Source organism: Gnatocerus cornutus, chromosome 10 (assembly GCF_029298725.1).
Source record: "Gnatocerus cornutus isolate USDA-ARS CGAHR chromosome 10, icGnaCorn1.1, whole genome shotgun sequence".
Taxonomy (NCBI): Eukaryota; Metazoa; Arthropoda; class Insecta; order Coleoptera; family Tenebrionidae; genus Gnatocerus; species Gnatocerus cornutus.
Genome location: NC_142242.1, coordinates 225,674 through 252,856, shown reverse-complemented (window position 1 = coordinate 252,856; position 27,183 = coordinate 225,674). Strand labels below are relative to the sequence as shown.

Sequence of the window (27,183 nt, the reverse complement as noted above, 5' to 3'; positions counted from 1 at the left end):
TTATTAATTTAGACTTCAGGAACAAGATTCTGTACTCTAAAGTCGGATTCAAAACGTAATTATAAGTTTACTTAAAATTTGCAATGTAGATAGGCAACCAATTATACACACATTATGCATTCATTTTTCGGTGTAAATAAATACAATAAACTACTTAACTTGTTAATTTTAACCTCAGAAAAACGAATCAAAACTTTGATTTAAGATTTACGACTTTGTTAATATTTTATTTAATATTATTTATGGACTAAAGACTGTTGACGCATGTCCTAGCTTCTATGCTTCGTTGACAGATTGCTTGACGCGGGAAATTGAATTTTAAAATTTTTAATTTGCATTTTCTCAAAAAATCTCACAGATAGCGAGGAACGGAGACCAGAAATGGATGTAGAAATGTCAAATTATGCCATGTGCAAAGTTTCGTGTCGATCTGAAAACTTTCGTGTTTTTCGCCAAAAAAAGTTCAAAGGGGTTAATCCATGGATTTCGGCGATTTTGACAAAAAATAAAATCTCTTTGAAACCGACTTTTTCCATCAATTTGGACCTCAGGAACAAGAATCCGTCAAAGATTTTTCGATCCGACGCTCCGTTAATTTTTTATTAATTTTTGAAACTTTTATTTGGTTTGCAGTTTTTCGATGAAAATTAAAGCAAGAAAATACTCTTTTTATTAATTTTGTCCTCAGGAGTAAGAATCTGAAGTCTGATTTAACATTCACGACTTGGTTACGATTCTATTAATTATTTAAAAATGGTATTGTGTCTCTATCTTAACGTATGTCTTAACTTGAATATTTTGACAGCACACATTGAGGTTATGTTCATGATTTACTAAACTTATTTTCAGAGTACAACAAATGATTAACAACGATCCTGCTTGCACAAGAGACTACCAGAATTCTTTACTGTTTACTTTCTCGTTCTTCTGGGCATGGTAGCAAAGAAATTACACAAGTTAAGAAGTTCATTTGAAGCTATTTAGAGTTGGAGTTGATTTGCAACAAATTGATGGGTCTTTTTGAAATTTTTAAACGCAGGTAAGCTGAAAACTGTTTGAATTCCAGCCTTGAAATGTTTCGTGGTATTTCAGGTTCCAACTTCATTACCAGAGTTTATTATTAAGAGACTGAATCGATGGATGATACCCATAGCCTAAGATGTCGAAAAGGCGGTTGTCGTCGCTCAACGCTAAAGGACTCTGCAAGTTATTGCACAGAATTGAAGAAACCACCCATTCAGTGCTCCCAGAGAACAGTGAATTGATCAAGGAGCATAACATCATGAAAAAGGTGCTGCTTTACTGCAATGTGGATGAAAAAGGTTAAATTTAAACATGTTTTAAGTCAAAGTCAAATGTTCTTTTTCCAGTGGTTGAAGATGTCGTTCAGTGACTGGGAAATGTTCAGAGTGTTGCTGATTTCATTGCGGGAGCACGAAGTTTGCAACGTTTTCAAACCTGATGAGTCTACGAGCAAAAAACGAGTGTTTCTCCAGAGAAGGCTCAAAGGAACTCAACCAACGGAAACAAAGTATCATCGAGATGCAGTTGTCAAGAAAGAAAATACTACAAAGGCTCTGAAGGTCATCTGGTGTCTTGTCAGCTATTTTGTGAAGTCAAAGAAACATCAAGGAATGGAAGTTTATAGAGAATTTTTATTGGTTTTTTGAAAACGCGAGATCTGGAATTCTGGATGCATCGCTGCTTGTTTGAGGAAGGATGGAAGGTTTGTTTTCTTTTCTCTCCATTTATGGTTTTTGGCAAACTTGCGCTAGACGTTAACTGTTACCAATAAACATCCCTAGGGGCTGCTACCAACTTTAGACGAGTGCATTTGATGGTCACGTGCAGTGAAATTCGTAATTTTGGAATGCGGTTTGCGGCATCGTTTTTCTCGCGATTTTTTACATAAGAAATCGTTTTTAGATTTTCCAAAAGTCGAAATTAAACGTCGTTTTTACATTAAAAATAGTGATTGAAAATCACCCCAAAATGACCACTTCCAAACAGTTTTTGGTCAATGCTTTCTTTATTTCGTAGGTAAACTCAATAAATTTTGACTCATTTTACGCAGAATCTCACGCTGAATCCAAATCTGGAATTTAAATTCAGATCCGACAACAAATAACTGAGTTATGGCCGTTTGAATTTTTGGGTTGTCGCCAGATGGCCAAATTTTTGAAGGTTCCAAACAATTCATGCTCGATATCTCGAAAACTATTTCAGATATTGGAATGCGGTTTGCGGCATCGTTTTTCTCGCGATTTTTTACATAAGAAATCGTTTTTAGATTTTCCAAAAGTCGAAATTTGCAAATTTTTGCAAAAATTCATGACTAAAACTATGGCCAAACTTCTCATATCGATATCTCGCTTATTTTTTAGAGTAAACTCGAGTTATTATACATCAGTGAACGCAGAATTTTACGCAGATTCCAAATCTGGGATTTAAATTCAGATCCGACAACAAATAACCGAGTTATGGCCGATCAAAGTTTCGGATAGTTGATTTTCATTTTTTCTCATTTTTCCCAATTTTCAAAGTTAAATATCTCGGAAACTATTAGAGATATTGAGATGCGGTTTGCGCCATCGTTTTTCTCGGCTCATTTTACGTTAGAAAAAGTGCTTAAAAGCCCAAAATTGGATGGTCGATTTTTCGCGAAAAAAAATTGCGACTCAAACGATGAAAATTTTTATTTTTTTTTATTTTTGGCCATAACTCCTAAACCGTTTGTTTGATCGATCTCAAATTGAGCCAGTAGATAGATTTCGAGCTCCTCTTTCGAATGATATATAATACAAAGGTATTAAACGTCGTTTTTACATTAAAAATAGTGATTGAAAATCACCCCAAAATGACCACTTCCAAACAGTTTTTGGTCAATGCTTTCTTTATTTCTTGGGTAAACTCAATAAATTTTGACTCATTTTACGCAGAATCTCACGCTGAATCCAAATCTGGAATTTAAATTCAGATCCGACAACAAATAACTGAGTTATGGCCGTTTGAATTTTTGGGTTGTCGCCAGATGGCCAAATTTTTGAAGGTTCCAAACAATTCATGCTCGATATCTCGAAAACTATTTCAGATATTGGAATGCGGTTTGCGGCATCGTTTTTCTCGCGATTTTTTACATAAGAAATCGTTTTTAGATTTTCCAAAAGTCGAAATTTGCAAATTTTCGCAAAAATTCATGACTAAAACTATGGCCAAACTTCTCATATCGATATCTCGCTTATTTTTTAGAGTAAACTCGAGTTATTATACATCAGTGAACGCAGAATTTTACGCAGATTCCAAATCTGGGATTTAAATTCACATCCGACAACAAATAACTGAGTTATGGCCGATCAAAGTTTCGGATAGTTGATTTTCATTTTTTCTCATTTTTCCCAATTTTCAAAGTTAAATATCTCGGAAACTATTAGAGATATTGAGATGCGGTTTGCGCCATCGTTTTTCTCGGCTCATTTTACGTTAGAAAAAGTGCTTAAAAGCCCAAAATTTGATGGTCGATTTTTCGCGAAAAAAAATTGCGACTCAAACGATGAAAATTTTTATTTTTTTTTTATTTTTGGCCATAACTCCTAAACCGTTTGTTTGATCGATCTCAAATTGAGCCAGTAGATAGATTTCGAGCTCCTCTTTCGAATGATATATAATACAAAGGTATTAAACGTCGTTTTTACATTAAAAATAGTGATTGAAAATCACCCCAAAATGACCACTTCCAAACAGTTTTTGGTCAATGCTTTCTTTATTTCGTAGGTAAACTCAATAAATTTTGACTCATTTTACGCAGAATCTCACGCTGAATCCAAATCTGGAATTTAAATTCAGATCCGACAACAAATAACTGAGTTATGGCCGTTTGAATTTTTGGGTTGTCGCCAGATGGCCAAATTTTTGAAGGTTCCAAACAATTCATGCTCGATATCTCGAAAACTATTTCAGATATTGGAATGCGGTTTGCGGCATCGTTTTTCTCGCGATTTTTTACATAAGAAATCGTTTTTAGATTTTCCAAAAGTCGAAATTTGCAAATTTTCGCAAAAATTCATGACTAAAACTATGGCCAAACTTCTCATATCGATATCTCGCTTATTTTTTAAAGTAAACTCGAGTTATTATACATCAGTGAACGCAGAATTTTACGCAGATTGCAAATTTGGGATTTAAATTTAGTGTCTTTATGATGTCATGGCTTTTGTAGTATCAGAGGAAGATGAACACCTAAAACTATTTGGTTTGTTTTAGTCGGAAAAAGAAATGAGCACTGAAATGTCCGACAAGCTGGCTGCGGTTACATCAGCATATAAAAACAACAATGATCTACAAGAATTGAAGAAGTCGTTAAATGAGATATTTTTGAGGAAGCGCCACTTGCGAAGGACTAACCTTGGCTCTTGGCTCTTGGATCAGTTGGAATTAGAGCAATAATCAATTACCATTAATTAAGAATGGATAGTTTCGTCCATTTCAGATTGTTTCCCTCGTCTTTTTTAGGTAAGCCAACAAACATGAATGAAACTAATGAAACTTTTTCACACTTTTTGCAAGAAGGAGGGAGAGTGTCGAGTTTGTGTTTTTTTATTTTATTAATACTCCTTTAGTTTAATTTGAGGGTATTGTTTTTTATCATTCTTCCTTATTCCTGCAAATGGTTTTGATTCAAAAATTGTAAGTTTTAAAAACAAAAGTTTAGCCCTCTGGTGAGAGGAGGCGTGAACTATCAACTTCGGCGTTATTCCGCTAGGTGGCTTTTATGGAAAAACTTCTCTCACTTTTCGGTGTAAATAAATACAATAAACTACTTAACTTGTTAATTTTAACCTCAGAAAAACGAATCTGAACTTTGATTTAAGATTTACGACTTTGTTAATATTTTATTTAATATTATTTATGGACTAAAGACTGTTGACGCATGTCCTAGCTTCTATGCTTCGTTGACAGATTGCTTGACGCGGGAAATTGAATTTTAAAATTTTTAATTTGCATTTTCTCAAAAAATCTCACAGATAGCGAGGAACGGAGATCAGAAATGGATGTAGAAATGTCAAATTATGCCATGTGCAAAGTTTTGTATCGATCTGGGAACTTTCGTGTTTTTCGCCAAAAAAAGTTGTAAGGGTAATTCATGGATTTTTGGCGATTTCGACAAAAAATAAAATCTCTTTGAAACCGACTTTTTCCATCAATTTGGACCTCAGGAACAAGAATCCATCAAAGATTTTTCGATCCGACGCTCCGTTGTTTTATTAATTTTTCAAATTTTGAAAAATCCTCTTTTTATTAATTTTGTCTTCAGGAGTAAGAATCTGAAGTCTGATTTAACATTCACGACTTGGTTACGATTCTATTAATTATTTAAAAATGGTATTGTGTCTCTATCTTAACGTATGTCTTAACTTGAATATTTTGACAGCACACATTGAGGTTATGTTCATGATTTACTAAACTTATTTTCAGAGTACAACAAATGATTAACAACGATCCTGCTTGCACAAGAGACTACCAGAATTCTTTACTGTTTACTTTCTCGTTCTTCTGGGCATGGTAGCAAAGAAATTACACAAGTTAAGAAGTTCATTTGAAGCTATTTTTAGTTGGAGTTGATTTGCAACAAATTTATGGGTCTTTATTGAAATTTTTAAACGCAGGTAAGCTGAAAACTGTTTGAATTCCAGCCTTGAAATGTTTCGTGGTATTTCAGGTTTCAACTTCATTACCAGAGTTTATTATTAAGAGACTGAATCGATGGATGATACCCATAGCCTAAGATGTCGAAAAGGCGGTTGTCGTCGCTCAACGCTAAAGGACTCTGCAAGTTATTGTACAGAATTGAAGAAACCACCCATTCAGTGCTCCCAAAGTACAGTGAATTGATCCAGGAGCATAACATCACGAAAAAGGTGATGAAAAAGGTTAAATTCAAAATCAAATGTTCTTTTTCCAGTGGTTGAAGATGTCGTTCAGTGACTGGGAGACGTTTCAAGTGTTGCTGATTGCATTGCGGGAGCACGAAGTTTGCAATGTTGAGTCTACGAGCAGAAAACGAGTATTCTCCTCTGGAGAAGAGCCAAAGGAACTCAACCAACGGAAACAGAGCATCATCGAGATGCAGTAGTCAAGAAAGAAAATATGTACTACAAAGGCTCTGAAGGTCATCTGGTGTCTTGTGAGCTATTTTGTGAAGTCAAGGAAACATCATTTATTGGTTTCTTGAAAACGCGAGATCTGTTTGTTCAGGAAGGATGGAAGGTTTGTTTGTTTTCTTTTCTCTCCATTCATGGTCTCACCTTAATCTCTTAGTTGCAGCTTAACACAACTTTGTTGTCTTTCCTGTTGGTCAAGAAGCAGGCGCAATTAAAAGCTTTGCCGTGAAGAAACAGCAATTGACTGCACAGAGTAAGAAGAGTTTTTCAGGTGAGATAAACAAACATGTTCTTGATGAAACTTTTTTACACTTCTTGCAGGAAGGAAGATGGTGGAAGGCGTGATATTACATCAACACTCAACTCAGGCATAGGAATGATGCCGAAGAGAGGATGCGAAATCTCGAGGTTTTAGAGGCTAAACAACTCCGGACTGACCGGACTATCCAGATACTTTGGGTGACAGTGCGGCGCGCGCGCGCGCGCGCTGTCGATTGAAGAGTCTGTTGATTTCGCTCAAGGATGGAATCGAAAGCGATCATTTCTGTGTCGAAGCTCTTCGAAATCGGGGAAGACTCAAAACCAAACACAAGTTTAGGTTTGTGGTTTTTCTTAAACTAATTTTGTTGATTTAGGAGAAAACGTTGCCAGAATTCGCCGACGAAATAAGAAAGTTGAAGGCGATGATCGTCAAACACGAAAACAGAATTCGAGCGTTGTTGTCTTATCATTTCTAAACAAGTGCTCAAATCGTTTGCAATTTTCGCTTCTACTTAATTATTATGTCATTTTTTATCACCCCAAAGTGGCTCTTTAATATATATTATCTACGATTGTTAAATGTCTAGTTATAGAAGATTATAATATTTTTATGAAACAAATTTTCGCGAAAATTCATGATTAAAAAAACTATGCCAAACTTCTCATATCGATATCTCGCTTGTTTTTTGGTGTAAACTTGCGTTATTATACATCATTTTACCCATCGGCCACGGTGGATTATTCCCACGGACATTTACCCATTGTTAATCCCATCCTGATCTGAAGGCTTTGGATCACATCCCTTTGGTCCGTCCAGAGGTCGATTCTCCACCCACATCTAGCCCTTAAGATCTTGTACTTGAAGTTGGTATGGTTCCTAGCCTTTTTCTTTTTGGCGAAGTCAGAAACGCAGCTGCTGGTGGTGCTGATGCTAGTGACAAGTTGTCACGTTCCAAATGTTGCAGGTGAAGCGAGAGTTCCACGACTTCCGATGCACGTGACGTTGACTCCGCGGAAGCTTAGCCCTTCTTCGTTTTCACCGGCCTCATCTTCAGTCTCTCTGCCTCTTCGTGGTCCTCACCGCCCAAACACGGTACAAGAAATTCACGGCTTTCATCCAAGTCGTCTTCTCGGTTCTAATCCTCCTGAAATCAACCCAGAAAACTGAAAAACGATATTAAAATCCGCTCGGTTTCGAACAGTTTTCGCACCATCTTCGATCACGCAAGCAGTCCGCGAAGAGTGCAGCTCGTTTTACAGCGCGATCAAATCGACAAGAGGTACAACTTGTACACGTTCGAAATCACCACGAAAGTGCAAGCGGGGATTTTAAGGGGGGACACTTTTCAACAACGAGGTGGGGGGTTCAAGGTACAAGTCGGGTTAGACGAAATCGGCTGTCTCGCTTGTAGTAACAACAATTTAACGACGGTCAAAAGACCGAAAGAAGCGAGATTTAATGTAAGGAGTGTAGTCGAGGCGGTTTTCAACGTCTTTCTAAGTCCTGTTGTAGTTTTTAAGTAGAAACTTTGTACTCATTAATTTATTCATGTTAATGTTCGTGTTATTAATAAATTTCTTTAAATTTGCCGGTTCTTATTTGGGCTGTGTGTGATTGGTTGAAAACTAAACAGGTTTCTTCGCGACTGATATTTGAAATTTAATCGAAACCTTCTTAAAACATTTTTTTTTATTAATTTAGACTTCAGGAACAAGATTCTGTACTCTAAAGTCGGATTCAAAACGTAATTATAAGTTTACTTAAAATTTGCAATGTAGATAGGCAACCAATTATACACACATTATGCATTCATTTTTCGGTGTAAATAAATACAATAAACTACTTAACTTGTTAATTTTAACCTCAGAAAAACGAATCAAAACTTTGATTTAAGATTTACGACTTTGTTAATATTTTATTTAATATTATTTATGGACTAAAGACTGTTGACGCATGTCCTAGCTTCTATGCTTCGTTGACAGATTGCTTGACGCGGGAAATTGAATTTTAAAATTTTTAATTTGCATTTTCTCAAAAAATCTCACAGATAGCGAGGAACGGAGACCAGAAATGGATGTAGAAATGTCAAATTATGCCATGTGCAAAGTTTCGTGTCGATCTGAAAACTTTCGTGTTTTTCGCCAAAAAAAGTTCAAAGGGGTTAATCCATGGATTTCGGCGATTTTGACAAAAAATAAAATCTCTTTGAAACCGACTTTTTCCATCAATTTGGACCTCAGGAACAAGAATCCGTCAAAGATTTTTCGATCCGACGCTCCGTTAATTTTTTATTAATTTTTGAAACTTTTATTTGGTTTGCAGTTTTTCGATGAAAATTAAAGCAAGAAAATACTCTTTTTATTAATTTTGTCCTCAGGAGTAAGAATCTGAAGTCTGATTTAACATTCACGACTTGGTTACGATTCTATTAATTATTTAAAAATGGTATTGTGTCTCTATCTTAACGTATGTCTTAACTTGAATATTTTGACAGCACACATTGAGGTTATGTTCATGATTTACTAAACTTATTTTCAGAGTACAACAAATGATTAACAACGATCCTGCTTGCACAAGAGACTACCAGAATTCTTTACTGTTTACTTTCTCGTTCTTCTGGGCATGGTAGCAAAGAAATTACACAAGTTAAGAAGTTCATTTGAAGCTATTTAGAGTTGGAGTTGATTTGCAACAAATTGATGGGTCTTTTTGAAATTTTTAAACGCAGGTAAGCTGAAAACTGTTTGAATTCCAGCCTTGAAATGTTTCGTGGTATTTCAGGTTCCAACTTCATTACCAGAGTTTATTATTAAGAGACTGAATCGATGGATGATACCCATAGCCTAAGATGTCGAAAAGGCGGTTGTCGTCGCTCAACGCTAAAGGACTCTGCAAGTTATTGCACAGAATTGAAGAAACCACCCATTCAGTGCTCCCAGAGAACAGTGAATTGATCAAGGAGCATAACATCATGAAAAAGGTGCTGCTTTACTGCAATGTGGATGAAAAAGGTTAAATTTAAACATGTTTTAAGTCAAAGTCAAATGTTCTTTTTCCAGTGGTTGAAGATGTCGTTCAGTGACTGGGAAATGTTCAGAGTGTTGCTGATTTCATTGCGGGAGCACGAAGTTTGCAACGTTTTCAAACCTGATGAGTCTACGAGCAAAAAACGAGTGTTTCTCCAGAGAAGGCTCAAAGGAACTCAACCAACGGAAACAAAGTATCATCGAGATGCAGTTGTCAAGAAAGAAAATACTACAAAGGCTCTGAAGGTCATCTGGTGTCTTGTCAGCTATTTTGTGAAGTCAAAGAAACATCAAGGAATGGAAGTTTATAGAGAATTTTTATTGGTTTTTTGAAAACGCGAGATCTGGAATTCTGGATGCATCGCTGCTTGTTTGAGGAAGGATGGAAGGTTTGTTTTCTTTTCTCTCCATTTATGGTTTTTGGCAAACTTGCGCTAGACGTTAACTGTTACCAATAAACATCCCTAGGGGCTGCTACCAACTTTAGACGAGTGCATTTGATGGTCACGTGCAGTGAAATTCGTAATTTTGGAATGCGGTTTGCGGCATCGTTTTTCTCGCGATTTTTTACATAAGAAATCGTTTTTAGATTTTCCAAAAGTCGAAATTAAACGTCGTTTTTACATTAAAAATAGTGATTGAAAATCACCCCAAAATGACCACTTCCAAACAGTTTTTGGTCAATGCTTTCTTTATTTCGTAGGTAAACTCAATAAATTTTGACTCATTTTACGCAGAATCTCACGCTGAATCCAAATCTGGAATTTAAATTCAGATCCGACAACAAATAACTGAGTTATGGCCGTTTGAATTTTTGGGTTGTCGCCAGATGGCCAAATTTTTGAAGGTTCCAAACAATTCATGCTCGATATCTCGAAAACTATTTCAGATATTGGAATGCGGTTTGCGGCATCGTTTTTCTCGCGATTTTTTACATAAGAAATCGTTTTTAGATTTTCCAAAAGTCGAAATTTGCAAATTTTTGCAAAAATTCATGACTAAAACTATGGCCAAACTTCTCATATCGATATCTCGCTTATTTTTTAGAGTAAACTCGAGTTATTATACATCAGTGAACGCAGAATTTTACGCAGATTCCAAATCTGGGATTTAAATTCAGATCCGACAACAAATAACCGAGTTATGGCCGATCAAAGTTTCGGATAGTTGATTTTCATTTTTTCTCATTTTTCCCAATTTTCAAAGTTAAATATCTCGGAAACTATTAGAGATATTGAGATGCGGTTTGCGCCATCGTTTTTCTCGGCTCATTTTACGTTAGAAAAAGTGCTTAAAAGCCCAAAATTGGATGGTCGATTTTTCGCGAAAAAAAATTGCGACTCAAACGATGAAAATTTTTATTTTTTTTTATTTTTGGCCATAACTCCTAAACCGTTTGTTTGATCGATCTCAAATTGAGCCAGTAGATAGATTTCGAGCTCCTCTTTCGAATGATATATAATACAAAGGTATTAAACGTCGTTTTTACATTAAAAATAGTGATTGAAAATCACCCCAAAATGACCACTTCCAAACAGTTTTTGGTCAATGCTTTCTTTATTTCTTGGGTAAACTCAATAAATTTTGACTCATTTTACGCAGAATCTCACGCTGAATCCAAATCTGGAATTTAAATTCAGATCCGACAACAAATAACTGAGTTATGGCCGTTTGAATTTTTGGGTTGTCGCCAGATGGCCAAATTTTTGAAGGTTCCAAACAATTCATGCTCGATATCTCGAAAACTATTTCAGATATTGGAATGCGGTTTGCGGCATCGTTTTTCTCGCGATTTTTTACATAAGAAATCGTTTTTAGATTTTCCAAAAGTCGAAATTTGCAAATTTTCGCAAAAATTCATGACTAAAACTATGGCCAAACTTCTCATATCGATATCTCGCTTATTTTTTAGAGTAAACTCGAGTTATTATACATCAGTGAACGCAGAATTTTACGCAGATTCCAAATCTGGGATTTAAATTCACATCCGACAACAAATAACTGAGTTATGGCCGATCAAAGTTTCGGATAGTTGATTTTCATTTTTTCTCATTTTTCCCAATTTTCAAAGTTAAATATCTCGGAAACTATTAGAGATATTGAGATGCGGTTTGCGCCATCGTTTTTCTCGGCTCATTTTACGTTAGAAAAAGTGCTTAAAAGCCCAAAATTTGATGGTCGATTTTTCGCGAAAAAAAATTGCGACTCAAACGATGAAAATTTTTATTTTTTTTTTATTTTTGGCCATAACTCCTAAACCGTTTGTTTGATCGATCTCAAATTGAGCCAGTAGATAGATTTCGAGCTCCTCTTTCGAATGATATATAATACAAAGGTATTAAACGTCGTTTTTACATTAAAAATAGTGATTGAAAATCACCCCAAAATGACCACTTCCAAACAGTTTTTGGTCAATGCTTTCTTTATTTCGTAGGTAAACTCAATAAATTTTGACTCATTTTACGCAGAATCTCACGCTGAATCCAAATCTGGAATTTAAATTCAGATCCGACAACAAATAACTGAGTTATGGCCGTTTGAATTTTTGGGTTGTCGCCAGATGGCCAAATTTTTGAAGGTTCCAAACAATTCATGCTCGATATCTCGAAAACTATTTCAGATATTGGAATGCGGTTTGCGGCATCGTTTTTCTCGCGATTTTTTACATAAGAAATCGTTTTTAGATTTTCCAAAAGTCGAAATTTGCAAATTTTCGCAAAAATTCATGACTAAAACTATGGCCAAACTTCTCATATCGATATCTCGCTTATTTTTTAAAGTAAACTCGAGTTATTATACATCAGTGAACGCAGAATTTTACGCAGATTGCAAATTTGGGATTTAAATTTAGTGTCTTTATGATGTCATGGCTTTTGTAGTATCAGAGGAAGATGAACACCTAAAACTATTTGGTTTGTTTTAGTCGGAAAAAGAAATGAGCACTGAAATGTCCGACAAGCTGGCTGCGGTTACATCAGCATATAAAAACAACAATGATTTACAAGAATTGAAGAAGTCGTTAAATGAGATATTTTTGAGGAAGCGCCACTTGCGAAGGACTAACCTTGGCTCTTGGCTCTTGGATCAGTTGGAATTAGAGCAATAATCAATTACCATTAATTAAGAATGGATAGTTTCGTCCATTTCAGATTGTTTCCCTCGTCTTTTTTAGGTAAGCCAACAAACATGAATGAAACTAATGAAACTTTTTCACACTTTTTGGAAGAAGGAGGGAGAGTGTCGAGTTTGTGTTTTTTTATTTTATTAATACTCCTTTAGTTTAATTTGAGGGTATTGTTTTTTATCATTCTTCCTTATTCCTGCAAATGGTTTTGATTCAAAAATTGTAAGTTTTAAAAACAAAAGTTTAGCCCTCTGGTGAGAGGAGGCGTGAACTATCAACTTCGGCGTTATTCCGCTAGGTGGCATTTATGGAAAAACTTCTCTCACTTTTCGGTGTAAATAAATACAATAAACTACTTAACTTGTTAATTTTAACCTCAGAAAAACGAATCTGAACTTTGATTTAAGATTTACGACTTTGTTAATATTTTATTTAATATTATTTATGGACTAAAGACTGTTGACGCATGTCCTAGCTTCTATGCTTCGTTGACAGATTGCTTGACGCGGGAAATTGAATTTTAAAATTTTTAATTTGCATTTTCTCAAAAAATCTTGCAGATAGCGAGGAACGGAGACCAAAAATGGATGTGGAAATGTCAAATTATGCCATGTGCATAGTTTCGTGTCGATCTGCGAACTTTCGCGTTTTTCGCCAAAAAAAGTTCAAAGACTAAAATGGATTTTTGGCGATTTCGACAAAAAATAAAATCTCTTTGAAACCGACTTTTTCCATCAATTTGGACCTCAGGAACAAGAATCCGTCAAAGATTTTTCGATCAGACGCTCCGTTAATGTTTTATTAATTTTTCAAACTTTTATTTGGTTTGCAGTTTTTCGATGAAAATTAAAGCAAGAAAATACTCTTTTTATTAATTTTGTCCTCAGGAGTAAGAATCTAAAGTCTGATTTAACATTCACGACTTGGTTACGATTCTATTAATTATTAAAAATTATTGTGTCTCTATCTTAACGTATGTCTTAACTTGACTATTTTGACAGCACACATTGAGGTTATGTTCATGATTTAACAAGAAACTACCAGAATTCTTTACTGTTTACTTTCTCGTTCTTCTGGGCATGGTAGCAAAGAAATTACACAAGTTAAGAAGTTCATTTGAAGCTATTTAGAGTTGGAGTTGATTTGCAACAAATTGATGGGTCTTTATTGAAATTTTTAAACGCAGGTAAGCTGAAAACTGTTTGAATTCCAGCCTTGAAATGTTTCGTGGTATTTCCAGGTTCCAACTTCATTACCAGAGTTTATTATTAAAGAGACTGAATCGATGGATGATACCCATAGCCTAAGATGTCGAAAAGGCGGTTGTCGTCGCTCAACGCTGAAGGACTCTGCAAGTTATTGCACAGAATTGAAGAAACCACCCATTCAGTGCTCCCAGAGTACAGTGAATTGATCCATCACGAAAAAGGTGCTGCTTTACTGCAATATGGATGAAAAAGGTTAAATTCAAAGTCAAATGTTCTTTTTCCAGTGGTTGAAGATGTCGTTCAGTGACTGGGAGATGTTTCAAGTGTTGCCTTATTGCATTGCGGGAGCACGAAGTTTGCAATGTTGAGTCTACGAGCAGAAAACGAGTATTCTCCTCTAGAGAAGAGCCAAAGGAACTCAACCAACGGAAACAGAGCATCATCGAGATGCAGTTGTCAAGAAAGAAAATATGTACTACAAAGGCTCTGAAGGTCATCTGGTGTCTTGTGAGCTATTTTGTGAAGTCAAGGAAACATCATTTATTGGTTTCTTGAAAACGCGAGATCTGTTTGTTCAGGAAGGATGGAAGGTTTGTTTGTTTTCTTTTCTCTCCATTCATGGTCTCACCTTAATCTCTTAGTTGCAGCTTAACACAACTTTGTTGTCTTTCCTGTTGGTCAAGAAGCAGGCGCAATTAAAAGCTTTGCCGTGAAGAAACAGCAATTGACTGCACAGAGTAAGAAGAGTTTTTCAGGTGAGATAAACAAACATGTTCTTGATGAAACTTTTTTACACTTCTTGCAGGAAGGAAGATGGTGGAAGGCGTGATATTACATCAACACTCAACTCAGGCATAGGAATGATGCCGAAGAGAGGATGCGAAATCTCGAGGTTTTAGAGGCTAAACAACTCCGGACTGACCGGACTATCCAGATACTTTGGGTGACAGTGCGGCGCGCGCGCGCGCGCGCTGTCGACTGAAGAGTCTGTTGATTTCGCTCAAGGATGGAATCGAAAGCGATCATTTCTGTGTCGAAGCTCTTCGAAATCGGGGAAGACTCAAAACCAAACACAAGTTTAGGTTTGTGGTTTTTCTTAAACTAATTTTGTTGATTTAGGAGAAAACGTTGCCAGAATTCGCCGACGAAATAAGAAAGTTGAAGGCGATGATCGTCAAACACGAAAACAGAATTCGAGCGTTGTTGTCTTATCATTTCTAAACAAGTGCTCAAATCGTTTGCAATTTTCGCTTCTACTTAATTATTATGTCATTTTTTATCACCCCAAAGTGGCTCTTTAATATATATTATCTACGATTGTTAAATGTCTAGTTATAGAAGATTATAATATTTTTATGAAACAAATTTTCGCGAAAATTCATGATTAAAAAAACAATGCCAAACTTCTCATATCGATATCTCGCTTGTTTTTTGGTGTAAACTTGCGTTATTATACATCATTTTACCCATCGGCCACGGTGGATTATTCCCACGGACATTTACCCATTGTTAATCCCATCCTGATCTGAAGGCTTTGGATCACATCCCTTTGGTCCGTCCAGAGGTCGATTCTCCACCCACATCTAGCCCTTAAGATCTTGTACTTGAAGTTGGTATGGTTCCTAGCCTTTTTCTTTTTGGCGAAGTCAGAAACGCAGCTGCTGGTGGTGCTGATGCTAGTGACAAGTTGTCACGTTCCAAATGTTGCAGGTGAAGCGAGAGTTCCACGACTTCCGATGCACGTGACGTTGACTCCGCGGAAGCTTAGCCCTTCTTCGTTTTCACCGGCCTCATCTTCAGTCTCTCTGCCTCTTCGTGGTCCTCACCGCCCAAACACGGTACAAGAAATTCACGGCTTTCATCCAAGTCGTCTTCTCGGTTCTAATCCTCCTGAAATCAACCCAGAAAACTGAAAAACGATATTAAAATCCGCTCGGTTTCGAACAGTTTTCGCACCATCTTCGATCACGCAAGCAGTCCGCGAAGAGTGCAGCTCGTTTTACAGCGCGATCAAATCGACAAGAGGTACAACTTGTACACGTTCGAAATCACCACGAAAGTGCAAGCGGGGATTTTAAGGGGGACACTTTTCAACAACGAGGTGGGGGGTTCAAGGTACAAGTCGGGTTAGACGAAATCGGCTGTCTCGCTTGTAGTAACAACAATTTAACGACGGTCAAAAGACCGAAAGAAGCGAGATTTAATGTAAGGAGTGTAGTCGAGGCGGTTTTCAACGTCTTTCTAAGTCCTGTTGTAGTTTTTAAGTAGAAACTTTGTACTCATTAATTTATTCATGTTAATGTTCGTGTTATTAATAAATTTCTTTAAATTTGCCGGTTCTTATTTGGGCTGTGTGTGATTGGTTGAAAACTAAACAGGTTTCTTCGCGACTGATATTTGAAATTTAATCGAAACCTTCTTAAAACATTTTTTTTTATTAATTTAGACTTCAGAAACAAGATTCTGTACTCTAAAGTCGGATTCAAAACGTAATTATAAGTTTACTTAAAATTTGCAATGTAGGTAGGCAACCAATTATACACACATTATGCATTCATTTTTCGGTGTAAATAAATACAATAAACTACTTAACTTGTTAATTTTAATCTCAGAAAAACGAATCTAAACTTTGATTTAAGATTTACGACTTTTTTAATATTTTATTTAATATTATTTATGGATAGATTTGTTGACGCATGTCCTAGCTTCTATGCTTCGTTGACAGATTGCTTGACGCGGGAAATTGAATTTTGAAATTTTTAATTTGCATTTTCTCAAAAAATCTTACAGATAGCGAGGAACGGAGACCAAAAATGGATGTGGAAATGTCAAATTATCCCATGTGCAAAGTTTCGTGCCGATCTGCGAACTTTAGCGTTTTTCGCCAAAAAAAGTTCAAAGACTAAACATCATGGATTTTTGGCGATTTCGACAAAAAATAAAATCTCCTTGAAACCGACTTTTTCCATCAATTTGGACCTCAGGAACAAGAATCCGTCAAAGATTTTTCGATCCGACGCTCCGTTAATGTTTTATTAATTTTTCAAACTTTTATTTGGTTTGCAGTTTTTCGATGAAAATTAAAGCAAGAAAATCCACTTTTTATTAATTTTGTCCTCAGGAGTAAGAATCTGAAGTCTGATTTAACATTCACGACTTGGTTACGATTCTATTAATTATTTAAAATTGGTATTATGTCTCTATCTTAACGTATGTCTTAACTTGAATATTTTGACAGCACACATTGAGGTTATGTTCATGATTTACTAAACTTATTTTCAGAGTACAACAAATGATTAACAACGATCCTGCTTGCACAAGAGACTACCAGAATTCTTTACTGTTTACTTTCTCGTTCTTCTGGGCATGGTAGCAAAGAAATTACACAAGTTAAGAAGTTCATTTGAAGCTATTTTTAGTTGGAGTTGATTTGCAACAAATTTATGGGTCTTTATTGAAATTTTTAAACGCAGGTAAGCTGAAAACTGTTTGAATTCCAGCCTTGAAATGTTTCGTGGTATTTCAGGTTCCAACTTCATTACCAGAGTTTATTATTAAGAGACTGAATCGATGGATGATACCCATAGCCTAAGATGTCGAAAAGGCGGTTGTCGTCGCTCAACGCTAAAGGACTCTGCAAGTTATTGCACAGAATTGAAGAAACCACCCATTCAGTGCTCCCAGAGTACAGTGAATTGTTCCAGGAGCATAACATCATGAAAAAGGTGCTGCTTTACTGCAATGTGGATGAAAAAGGTTAAATTCAAAGTCAAATGTTCTTTTTCCAGTGGTTGAAGATGTCGTTCAGTGACTGGGAGATGTTTCAAGTGTTGCTGATTGCATTGCGGGAGCACGAAGTTTGCAACGTTTTCAAATCTAATGAGTCTATGAGCAGAAAACGAGTATTCCTCTGGAGAAGACCCAAAGGAACTCAACCAACGGAAACAGAGCATCATCGAGATGCAGTTGTCAAGAAAGAAAATACTACAAAGGCTCTGAAGGTCATCTGGTGTCTTGTGAGCTATTTTGTGAAGATCTGCTTGTTCAGGAAGGATGGAAGGTTTGTTTGTTTTCTTTTCTCTCCATTCATGGTCTCACCTTAATCTCTTAGTTGCAACTTAACACAACTTTGTTGTCTTTCCTCTTGGTCAAGAAGCAGGCGCAATTAATTAAAAGCTTTGCCTTGAAGAAATAGCAATTGTTTTTCAGGTGAGATAAACAAACATGTTCTTGATGAAGCTTTTTTACACTTCTTGCAGGAAGGAAGATGGTGGAAGGCGTGATATTACATCAACACTCAACTCAGGCATAGGAATGATGCCGAAGAGAGGATGCGAAATCTCGAGGTTTTATAGGCTAAACAACTCCGGACTGACCGGACTATCCAGATACTTTGGGTGACAGTGCGGCGCGCGCTGTCGACTGAAGAGTCTGTTGATTTCGCTCAAGGATGGAATCGAAAGCGATCATTTCTGTGTCGAAGCTCCTCGAAATCGGGGAAGACCCAAAACCAAACACAAGTTTCGGTGAGTGGTTTGGGTTTGTGGTTTTTCTTAAACTAATTTTGTTGATTTAGGACAAAACGTTGCCAGAATTCGCCGATGAAATAAGAAAGTTGAAGGCGATGATCGTCAAACACGAAAACAGAATTCGAGCGTTGGAAGCTGAAGTGGCTCTGGTGCTGGTTTAGCACGCACAAATTGTTGTCTTATCATTTCTAAACAAGTGCTCAAATCGTTTGCAATTTTCGCTTCTACTTAATTATTATGTCATTTTTTATCACCCCAAAGTGCTCTTTAATATACAGGGTGTCCCAGAACTCACGCCTAGCCGAAAAAGGGCGGATGCCGACAGCAATCAGGACGCCAAAAATGCAATTTGTTTTGTCCTGATGTGCATTAAAATTGAGAAATTGCTTAACGAAACTGACCAATCCCAGACGCTCAAGCACAAATAATATTAACGTTGCTAGGTTTCAGAATTAAATCCTAAAAAGGAAAATTGATTTGGTCCACTACATTTTTATAACTGACATCTAATGTCAATTTGACAGATAAAAAACACAATGACGGTTCATTCAAGAACCCTTTTATTACAACAAGAAACAGAACAAGACACATGATGTAATAGTTAAATCAAATGCTTGAACAAACCACCATTATTTTGGACACACAGATGAGCTCTTCTAACCAAACTTTGACATGGTACGGGTGCCAGTGATCTGTCGCGAGAATTTTTTGTACAGAAGATTTTCCGATTTCTAACTGACGTGCCACAGTTCAGATACTTTGCGTGGAGTGTTCATCAACCGCTTCCAAAACGGCTTCTTCATTTTCAACAGTTCTGGCCTGTCTTGGTGCTCCACCAACTTCGCGCCGATCTGTTAATAATTGATCCGTGTGTCCAGCCCGAGAAACAACACTAAGAATCGTTTTGTTGTCCGGATAATAATCACGACCTGGAAAACGTCCTCGGTACGTTTTTGCTGCTAATACTAATTTCGATAGCACTCTTCAAAAATAAGACGCATTTCGAGGCATTCTGCCGCCGAGTACTCCTGAACCGTTTTAGGATATTTGTTGCCACCAAACACCAACTAGGAAACCAGCAAGCAAGGGAAACCAAAAGAAACGCCGTTTCACACTCCACTTGGATTTTCACTGTGTCAGTTGTCCTCCAGGTGTGTCTCTTGTCATTCAACGCTCGTCAACCAGTAGTCTTCAACCCTCTAGTCAATTTCTAAAGTACGCTGAGCCGTTTCTGCACACTAAGTTCAATATGAGTTAGATTTATTGAAGCCTGTCATTCTAACGTCAGTGAAATTTATAGTGGACCAGATTGTTCATACAAAATTTAAAGGAGAAAATTTAAACTGGTTTCTTAGCAACACGCGAGTGTATCCTCCAGACCATCTCCACGCGGCCTTGTGATTGGTCAACTTTGTCATGTCTTTTCTCAGTTTCTGTTGGAGCTGGAACTTTTTTTTCAGCAATTTACACATTCACACCTTTTCCCGATATCCCCGGTTTTCGGCTAGGCATGAGTTCTGGGACACCCTGTATATTATCTACGATTGTTAAATGTCTTGTTATAGAAGATTATAATATTTTTATGAAACGTTAGTTATATAGTTTATAAAGTTCAGGCAAGTGTCGATCAGGACGTTTCCGTCTTCACATGACAATAACGACAGGCTCGCTTTTTCTTGATTTTTGTACATAACAAATTTTTCATAAAACGTTAGGAAAATCTTCAAGAAAAAACATTGTACATAGTTGTATAATTTTGTTAATTAGCGATAGAGATGGCCTTGACGACAATTCTCGGATGTAAATTTTGTGTGTTCCATGTTTAACAACGAATAATGTAAATAAATGTATAAATTATGTAATGCATTTGCAAAGAACAACTAATAAGAATTGTTTTACTAGTATTTTTACAAATATATTTTAAAATTTTCTTCGGGACTGTCTTTTTCCACTCATTGAAAAGTTAAGTTTGACCTTGACGCAACTGTTGCATGCGTGTAGAATCTAATCGTCTTGCGCAAGATTGCCAAAACATGTCAATGATGTCAAATCTGTATTGAATCTGCTCTTTGCATCAAATTTTTGATTAATTATAGATTAAGTTCGATAACCTGTTAACCTCAAAAATCGCTGCATTCAATTTCCCCCTAAATTTCTCCCTGAAAGTGATGCAATGAGTGCACTTTACATTTGTACAGTTGCGAGCATGGAATTTTGGGCCTAATTTTACCACACCGTTTGGTGTGGCCAACGCAGGAGGGGTGTGGCTTCATGAATGAGAGGAGTGGCCAAATGGAAGTGTGGCTTAATGTAGAAGAGGTGTGGCTTGATGAAGACGGAGGTGTGGTCTATAGAAAAAAGGTGTGGCTTAATAGAGAAGGAGTGAGGTGGAAGGGTGTGGTTTAGTTGAAAAGGGGTGTGGTCAAATTGAGAAGGGGCGTGGCTAAACGGAAAAGGGGGGGGTGTGGTTAAATGGAGGAGGGGTGTAGTCGAATGGAGGATGGGCGTGGCTTAATGGAAAAGGGGTGTGGTCAAATAGAGGATGGGCGTGGCTTAATGGAGAAGGGGCGTGGTTAAATGGAGGAAGGGCGTGGCGAAATGGAAAAGGGGTGTGGTCAAATGGAGAAGGGGCGCGGTCAAATGGAGTGTGGGCGTGTCTTAGTGGAGAAGGGGTGTAGTCAAATGGAGGATGGGCGTGGCTTAATGGAAAAAAGGTGTGGCTTAATGGAAAAGGGGTGTGGTCAAATAGAGGATGGGTGTGGCTTAATGGAGAAGGGGCGTGGTTAAATGGAGAAAGGGCGTGGCGAAATGGAAAAGGGGTGTGGTCAAATGGAGAAGGGGCGCGGTTAAATGGATAAGGGGCGTGGTCAAATGGAGTGTGGGCGTGGCTTAGTGGAGAAGGGGTGGGGCCAAATGGAGAAGGGGTGTGGCTTAATGGAAAAGGGGTGCGGTCAAAAAGAGGAGGGGGTGTGGTCAATGGAGGAGGGGTGTGGCTTCATAAATGAGAAGAGTGGCCAAATGGAAATGTGGCTTAATGTAGAAGAGGTGTGGCTTGATGAAGACGGAGGTGTGGTCTATGGAAAAAAAGGTGTGGCTTAATGGAGAAGGAGTGAGGTGGAAGGGTGTGGTTCAATTGAAAAGGGGTGTGGTCAAATTGAGAAGGGGCGTGGTTAAATGGAGGAAGGGCGTGGCGAAATGGAAAAGGGGTGTGGCCAAATGGAGAAGGGGCGCGGTCAAATGAATAAGGGGCGTGGTCAAATGGAGTGTGGGCGTGTCTTAGTGGAGAAGGGGGTGTAGTCAAATGGAGGATGGGCGTGGCTTAATGGAAAAAAAGGTGTGGCTTAATGGAAAAGGGGTGTGGTCAAATAGAGGATGGGTGTGGCTTAATGGAGAAGAGGCGTGGTTAAATGGAGGAAGGGCGTGGCGAAATGGAAAAGGGGTGTGGTCAATTGGAGAAGGGGGTGTAGTCGAATAGAGGATGGGCGTGGCTTAATGGAAAAAAAGGTGTGGCTTAATGGAAAAGGGGTGTGGTCAAATAGAGGATGGGCGTGGCTTAATGGAAAAAAAGGTGTGGAGGGGTGTGGTCAAATAGAAAATGGGCGTGGCTTAATGGTAAAAAGGGTGTTGCTAAATGGGGAAAGGGGCGTGGTTAAATGGAGGAAAGGCGTGGCTTAATGGAAAAGGGGTGTGGTCAAATAGAGGATGGGCGTGGCTTAATGGAGAAGGGGGTGTGGTCAAATGGAGAAGGGGCGCGGTCAAATGGATAAGGGGCGTGGTCAAACGGATAAGGGGCGTGGTCAAATGGAGTGTGGGCGTGGCTTAGTGGAGAAGGGGTGTAGTCAAATGGAGGATGGGCGTGGCTTAATGGAAAAAAGGTGTGGCTTAATGGAAAAGGGGTGTGGTCAAATAGAAAATGGGCGTGGCTTAACGGAAAAAAGGGTGTTGCTAAATGGGGAAAGGGGCGTGGTTAAATGGAGGAAAGGCGTGGCTTAATGGAAAAGGGGTGTGGTCAAATGGAGAAGGGGCGCGGTCATATGAATAAGGGGCGTGGTCAAATGGAGTGTGGGCGTGGCTTAGTGGAGAAGGGGGTGTGGCCAAATGGAGAAGGGGCGTGGCTTAATAAAAAGGTGTGGCTTAATGGAAAAGGGGTGCGGTCAAAAAAGAGGAGGGGGTGTGGTCAATGGAGGAGGGGTGTGGCTTGATAAAGAAGGGGGGAGGGGTGTGGCTTGATAAAGAATGGGGGAGGGGTGTGGTCTATAGAAAAAAGGTCAGCCACACTTGGTGCCCTATCAGCAACTTAAAAAGCTTCCAACTCGCTTATTTTTGGACTAGTCTATTTTTTGGATTCTACTCGAAATTCTACATTAAATGAGACCAATTTTTATTAAAATTGGTTAATAAATAAGCGAGATATCGATCGAATTAGGTTTTGCACCATAGGGTTGGCCACCCTTGGACTTCGAATTATTCGTCAAATTTTTCGATATTTCACTAGCAACGGATTCTTATGTAAAAAAGAGCGAGAAAAACGATGCTTCAAACCGCACATCGATAGAGGACTTAGTTTCGGAGATATCGACCTTTATATCTGGCGGCCCTATCAGCAACTTAAACCCTTCTAACTCGCTTATTTTTGGACGTACGTGACTCAGCGGCCATATTTTTGGATTCTTCTCGAAATTCTACACAAAATGAGACCATTTTTATTAAAATTGGTTAATAAATTAGCGAGATATCGATCGAATTAGGTTTTGCACCATAGGGTTGGCCACCCTTGGACTTCGAATTATTCGTCAAATTTTTCGATATTTTACTGGCAACGGATTCTTATGTAAAAAAGAGCGAGAAAAACGATGCTTCAAACCGCACGTCGATAGAGGACTTAGTTTCGGAGATATCGACCTTTATATCTGGCGGCCCTATCAGCAACTTAAACCCTTCTAACTCGCTTATTTTTGGACGTACGTGACTCAGCGGCCATATTTTTGGATTCTTCTCGAAATTCTACACAAAATGAGACCATTTTTATTAAAATTGGTTAATAAATTAGCGAGATATCGATCGGATTAGGTTTTGCACCATAGGGTTGGCCACCCTTGGACTTCGAATTATTCGTCAAATTTTTCGATATTTTACTGGCAACGGATTCTTATGTAAAAAAGAGCGAGAAAAACGATGCTTCAAACCGCACATCGATAGAGGACTTAGTTTCGGAGATATCGACCTTTATATCTGGCGGCCCTAAACCCTTCTAACTCGCTTATTTTTGGACGTACGTGACTCAGCGATTCGAGGGTATTGTTTTTTTATCATTCTTCTTATTCCTGCAAATGGTTTTGATTCAAAAATTCTAAGTTTTAAAATCAAAAGTTTAGCCCTCTGGTGAGAGGAGGCGTGAACTATCAACTTCGGCGTTATTTCGCTAGGTGGCTTTTATGGAAAAACTTCTCTCACTTTTCGGTGTAAATAAATACAATAAACTACTTAACTTGTTAATTTTAACCTCAGAAAAACGAATCTGAACTCTGATTTAAGATTTACGACTATGTTAATATTTTATTTAATATTATTTATGGACTAAAGACTGTTGACGCATGTCCTAGATTCTATGCTTCGTTGACAGATTGCTTGACGCGGGAAATTGAATTTTAAAATTTTTAATTTGCATTTTCTCAAAAAATCTCACAGATAGCGAGGAACGGAGATCAGAAATGGATGTAGAAATGTCAAATTATGCCATGTGCAAAGTTTTGTATCGATCTGGGAACTTTCGTGTTTTTCGCCAAAAAAAGTTGTAAGGGTAATTCATGGATTTTTGGCGATTTCGACAAAAAATAAAATCTCTTTGAAACCGACTTTTTCCATCAATTTGGACCTCAGGAACAAGAATCCATCAAAGATTTTTCGATCCGACGCTCCGTTGTTTTATTAATTTTTCAAATTTTGAAAAATCCTCTTTTTATTAATTTTGTCTTCAGGAGTAAGAATCTGAAGTCTGATTTAACATTCACGACTTGGTTACGATTCTATTAATTATTTAAAAATGGTATTGTGTCTCTATCTTAACGTATGTCTTAACTTGAATATTTTGACAGCACACATTGAGGTTATGTTCATGATTTACTAAACTTATTTTCAGAGTACAACAAATGATTAACAACGATCCTGCTTGCACAAGAGACTACCAGAATTCTTTACTGTTTACTTTCTCGTTCTTCTGGGCATGGTAGCAAAGAAATTACACAAGTTAAGAAGTTCATTTGAAGCTATTTTTAGTTGGAGTTGATTTGCAACAAATTTATGGGTCTTTATTGAAATTTTTAAACGCAGGTAAGCTGAAAACTGTTTGAATTCCAGCCTTGAAATGTTTCGTGGTATTTCAGGTTTCAACTTCATTACCAGAGTTTATTATTAAGAGACTGAATCGATGGATGATACCCATAGCCTAAGATGTCGAAAAGGCGGTTGTCGTCGCTCAACGCTAAAGGACTCTGCAAGTTATTGTACAGAATTGAAGAAACCACCCATTCAGTGCTCCCAAAGTACAGTGAATTGATCCAGGAGCATAACATCACGAAAAAGGTGATGAAAAAGGTTAAATTCAAAATCAAATGTTCTTTTTCCAGTGGTTGAAGATGTCGTTCAGTGACTGGGAGACGTTTCAAGTGTTGCTGATTGCATTGCGGGAGCACGAAGTTTGCAATGTTGAGTCTACGAGCAGAAAACGAGTATTCTCCTCTGGAGAAGAGCCAAAGGAACTCAACCAACGGAAACAGAGCATCATCGAGATGCAGTAGTCAAGAAAGAAAATATGTACTACAAAGGCTCTGAAGGTCATCTGGTGTCTTGTGAGCTATTTTGTGAAGTCAAGGAAACATCATTTATTGGTTTCTTGAAAACGCGAGATCTGTTTGTTCAGGAAGGATGGAAGGTTTGTTTGTTTTCTTTTCTCTCCATTCATGGTCTCACCTTAATCTCTTAGTTGCAGCTTAACACAACTTTGTTGTCTTTCCTGTTGGTCAAGAAGCAGGCGCAATTAAAAGCTTTGCCGTGAAGAAACAGCAATTGACTGCACAGAGTAAGAAGAGTTTTTCAGGTGAGATAAACAAACATGTTCTTGATGAAACTTTTTTACACTTCTTGCAGGAAGGAAGATGGTGGAAGGCGTGATATTACATCAACACTCAACTCAGGCATAGGAATGATGCCGAAGAGAGGATGCGAAATCTCGAGGTTTTAGAGGCTAAACAACTCCGGACTGACCGGACTATCCAGATACTTTGGGTGACAGTGCGGCGCGCGCGCGCGCGCGCTGTCGATTGAAGAGTCTGTTGATTTCGCTCAAGGATGGAATCGAAAGCGATCATTTCTGTGTCGAAGCTCTTCGAAATCGGGGAAGACTCAAAACCAAACACAAGTTTAGGTTTGTGGTTTTTCTTAAACTAATTTTGTTGATTTAGGAGAAAACGTTGCCAGAATTCGCCGACGAAATAAGAAAGTTGAAGGCGATGATCGTCAAACACGAAAACAGAATTCGAGCGTTGTTGTCTTATCATTTCTAAACAAGTGCTCAAATCGTTTGCAATTTTCGCTTCTACTTAATTATTATGTCATTTTTTATCACCCCAAAGTGGCTCTTTAATATATATTATCTACGATTGTTAAATGTCTAGTTATAGAAGATTATAATATTTTTATGAAACAAATTTTCGCGAAAATTCATGATTAAAAAAACTATGCCAAACTTCTCATATCGATATCTCGCTTGTTTTTTGGTGTAAACTTGCGTTATTATACATCATTTTACCCATCGGCCACGGTGGATTATTCCCACGGACATTTACCCATTGTTAATCCCATCCTGATCTGAAGGCTTTGGATCACATCCCTTTGGTCCGTCCAGAGGTCGATTCTCCACCCACATCTAGCCCTTAAGATCTTGTACTTGAAGTTGGTATGGTTCCTAGCCTTTTTCTTTTTGGCGAAGTCAGAAACGCAGCTGCTGGTGGTGCTGATGCTAGTGACAAGTTGTCACGTTCCAAATGTTGCAGGTGAAGCGAGAGTTCCACGACTTCCGATGCACGTGACGTTGACTCCGCGGAAGCTTAGCCCTTCTTCGTTTTCACCGGCCTCATCTTCAGTCTCTCTGCCTCTTCGTGGTCCTCACCGCCCAAACACGGTACAAGAAATTCACGGCTTTCATCCAAGTCGTCTTCTCGGTTCTAATCCTCCTGAAATCAACCCAGAAAACTGAAAAACGATATTAAAATCCGCTCGGTTTCGAACAGTTTTCGCACCATCTTCGATCACGCAAGCAGTCCGCGAAGAGTGCAGCTCGTTTTACAGCGCGATCAAATCGACAAGAGGTACAACTTGTACACGTTCGAAATCACCACGAAAGTGCAAGCGGGGATTTTAAGGGGGGACACTTTTCAACAACGAGGTGGGGGGTTCAAGGTACAAGTCGGGTTAGACGAAATCGGCTGTCTCGCTTGTAGTAACAACAATTTAACGACGGTCAAAAGACCGAAAGAAGCGAGATTTAATGTAAGGAGTGTAGTCGAGGCGGTTTTCAACGTCTTTCTAAGTCCTGTTGTAGTTTTTAAGTAGAAACTTTGTACTCATTAATTTATTCATGTTAATGTTCGTGTTATTAATAAATTTCTTTAAATTTGCCGGTTCTTATTTGGGCTGTGTGTGATTGGTTGAAAACTAAACAGGTTTCTTCGCGACTGATATTTGAAATTTAATCGAAACCTTCTTAAAACATTTTTTTTTATTAATTTAGACTTCAGGAACAAGATTCTGTACTCTAAAGTCGGATTCAAAACGTAATTATAAGTTTACTTAAAATTTGCAATGTAGATAGGCAACCA

At 37.9% G+C, this 27,183-nt stretch overlaps 5 protein-coding genes and 1 long non-coding RNA gene across 9 annotated transcripts; all 6 read left to right on the top strand.

Annotated features, from left to right (window-relative positions):
• The first annotated feature begins 1,210 nt into the window (after nt 1-1,210).
• LOC148166886 (uncharacterized) lies at nt 1,211-1,744 on the top strand. Its single transcript, XM_088048124.1, has 2 exons — nt 1,211-1,322; nt 1,371-1,744. The coding sequence occupies exons 1-2, from the start codon at nt 1,308-1,310 to the stop codon at nt 1,668-1,670; spliced, it is 315 nt and encodes a 104-aa protein (XP_087904250.1). The 5' UTR covers nt 1,211-1,307; the 3' UTR covers nt 1,671-1,744.
• Nucleotides 1,745-5,579: 3,835 nt separating this feature from the next.
• Nucleotides 5,580-6,130, top strand: LOC148166885 (uncharacterized). Of its 2 annotated transcripts, XM_088048044.1 has the most exons (3): nt 5,580-5,663; nt 5,717-5,915; nt 5,960-6,130. In XM_088048044.1, the coding sequence occupies exons 2-3, from the start codon at nt 5,784-5,786 to the stop codon at nt 6,128-6,130; spliced, it is 303 nt and encodes a 100-aa protein (XP_087904170.1). In that variant the 5' UTR covers nt 5,580-5,663; nt 5,717-5,783. The 2 variants fall into 2 exon arrangements, with proteins under 2 accessions (XP_087904170.1, XP_087904169.1); XM_088048043.1 differs by lacking the exon at nt 5,580-5,663 and having other exon boundaries at nt 5,680-5,915.
• Nucleotides 6,131-9,319: 3,189 nt separating this feature from the next.
• Nucleotides 9,320-9,853, top strand: LOC148166884 (uncharacterized). The gene is made up of 2 exons (XM_088048076.1): nt 9,320-9,431; nt 9,480-9,853. Exons 1-2 carry the CDS (start codon nt 9,417-9,419, stop codon nt 9,777-9,779), a joined length of 315 nt encoding a protein of 104 aa, XP_087904202.1. The 5' UTR covers nt 9,320-9,416; the 3' UTR covers nt 9,780-9,853.
• Nucleotides 9,854-12,373: 2,520 nt separating this feature from the next.
• Nucleotides 12,374-15,266, top strand: LOC148166883 (uncharacterized). 2 transcript variants are annotated; one of them, XR_015770872.1, is made up of 3 exons: nt 12,552-13,756; nt 13,811-13,999; nt 14,063-15,266. It is a non-coding gene; the product is annotated as an uncharacterized LOC148166883 (long non-coding RNA). The 2 variants fall into 2 exon arrangements; XR_015770871.1 differs by having other exon boundaries at nt 12,374-13,756; nt 13,811-14,376.
• Nucleotides 15,267-17,282: 2,016 nt separating this feature from the next.
• LOC148166882 (uncharacterized) lies at nt 17,283-18,305 on the top strand. 2 transcript variants are annotated; one of them, XM_088048069.1, is made up of 4 exons: nt 17,283-17,503; nt 17,567-17,838; nt 17,890-17,987; nt 18,038-18,122. In XM_088048069.1, the coding sequence occupies exons 1-3, from the start codon at nt 17,372-17,374 to the stop codon at nt 17,945-17,947; spliced, it is 462 nt and encodes a 153-aa protein (XP_087904195.1). In that variant the 5' UTR covers nt 17,283-17,371; the 3' UTR covers nt 17,948-17,987; nt 18,038-18,122. The 2 variants fall into 2 exon arrangements, with proteins under 2 accessions (XP_087904195.1, XP_087904194.1); XM_088048068.1 differs by lacking the exon at nt 17,890-17,987 and having other exon boundaries at nt 18,038-18,305.
• A 6,248-nt stretch (nt 18,306-24,553) lies between these two features.
• Nucleotides 24,554-25,104, top strand: LOC148166881 (uncharacterized). Its single transcript, XM_088048084.1, has 3 exons — nt 24,554-24,637; nt 24,691-24,889; nt 24,934-25,104. Exons 2-3 carry the CDS (start codon nt 24,758-24,760, stop codon nt 25,102-25,104), a joined length of 303 nt encoding a protein of 100 aa, XP_087904210.1. The 5' UTR covers nt 24,554-24,637; nt 24,691-24,757.
• The last annotated feature ends 2,079 nt before the right edge of the window (nt 25,105-27,183 follow it).

Coding starts and splice junctions, on each gene's coding strand:
- LOC148166885 (XM_088048044.1), top strand. CDS start 5,784: ATGTCGAAAAGGCGGTTGTCGTCGCTCAACGCTAAAGGACTCTGCAAG. Junction 5,916..5,959: donor AGCATAACATCACGAAAAAG/GTGATGAAAAAG, acceptor TTCTTTTTCCAG/TGGTTGAAGATGTCGTTCAG.
- LOC148166882 (XM_088048068.1), top strand. CDS start 17,372: ATGTCGAAAAGGCGGTTGTCGTCGCTCAACGCTAAAGGACTCTGCAAG. Junction 17,504..17,566: donor AGCATAACATCATGAAAAAG/GTGCTGCTTTAC, acceptor TTCTTTTTCCAG/TGGTTGAAGATGTCGTTCAG. Junction 17,839..18,037: donor TTGTTCAGGAAGGATGGAAG/GTTTGTTTGTTT, acceptor CACTTCTTGCAG/GAAGGAAGATGGTGGAAGGC.
- LOC148166881 (XM_088048084.1), top strand. CDS start 24,758: ATGTCGAAAAGGCGGTTGTCGTCGCTCAACGCTAAAGGACTCTGCAAG. Junction 24,890..24,933: donor AGCATAACATCACGAAAAAG/GTGATGAAAAAG, acceptor TTCTTTTTCCAG/TGGTTGAAGATGTCGTTCAG.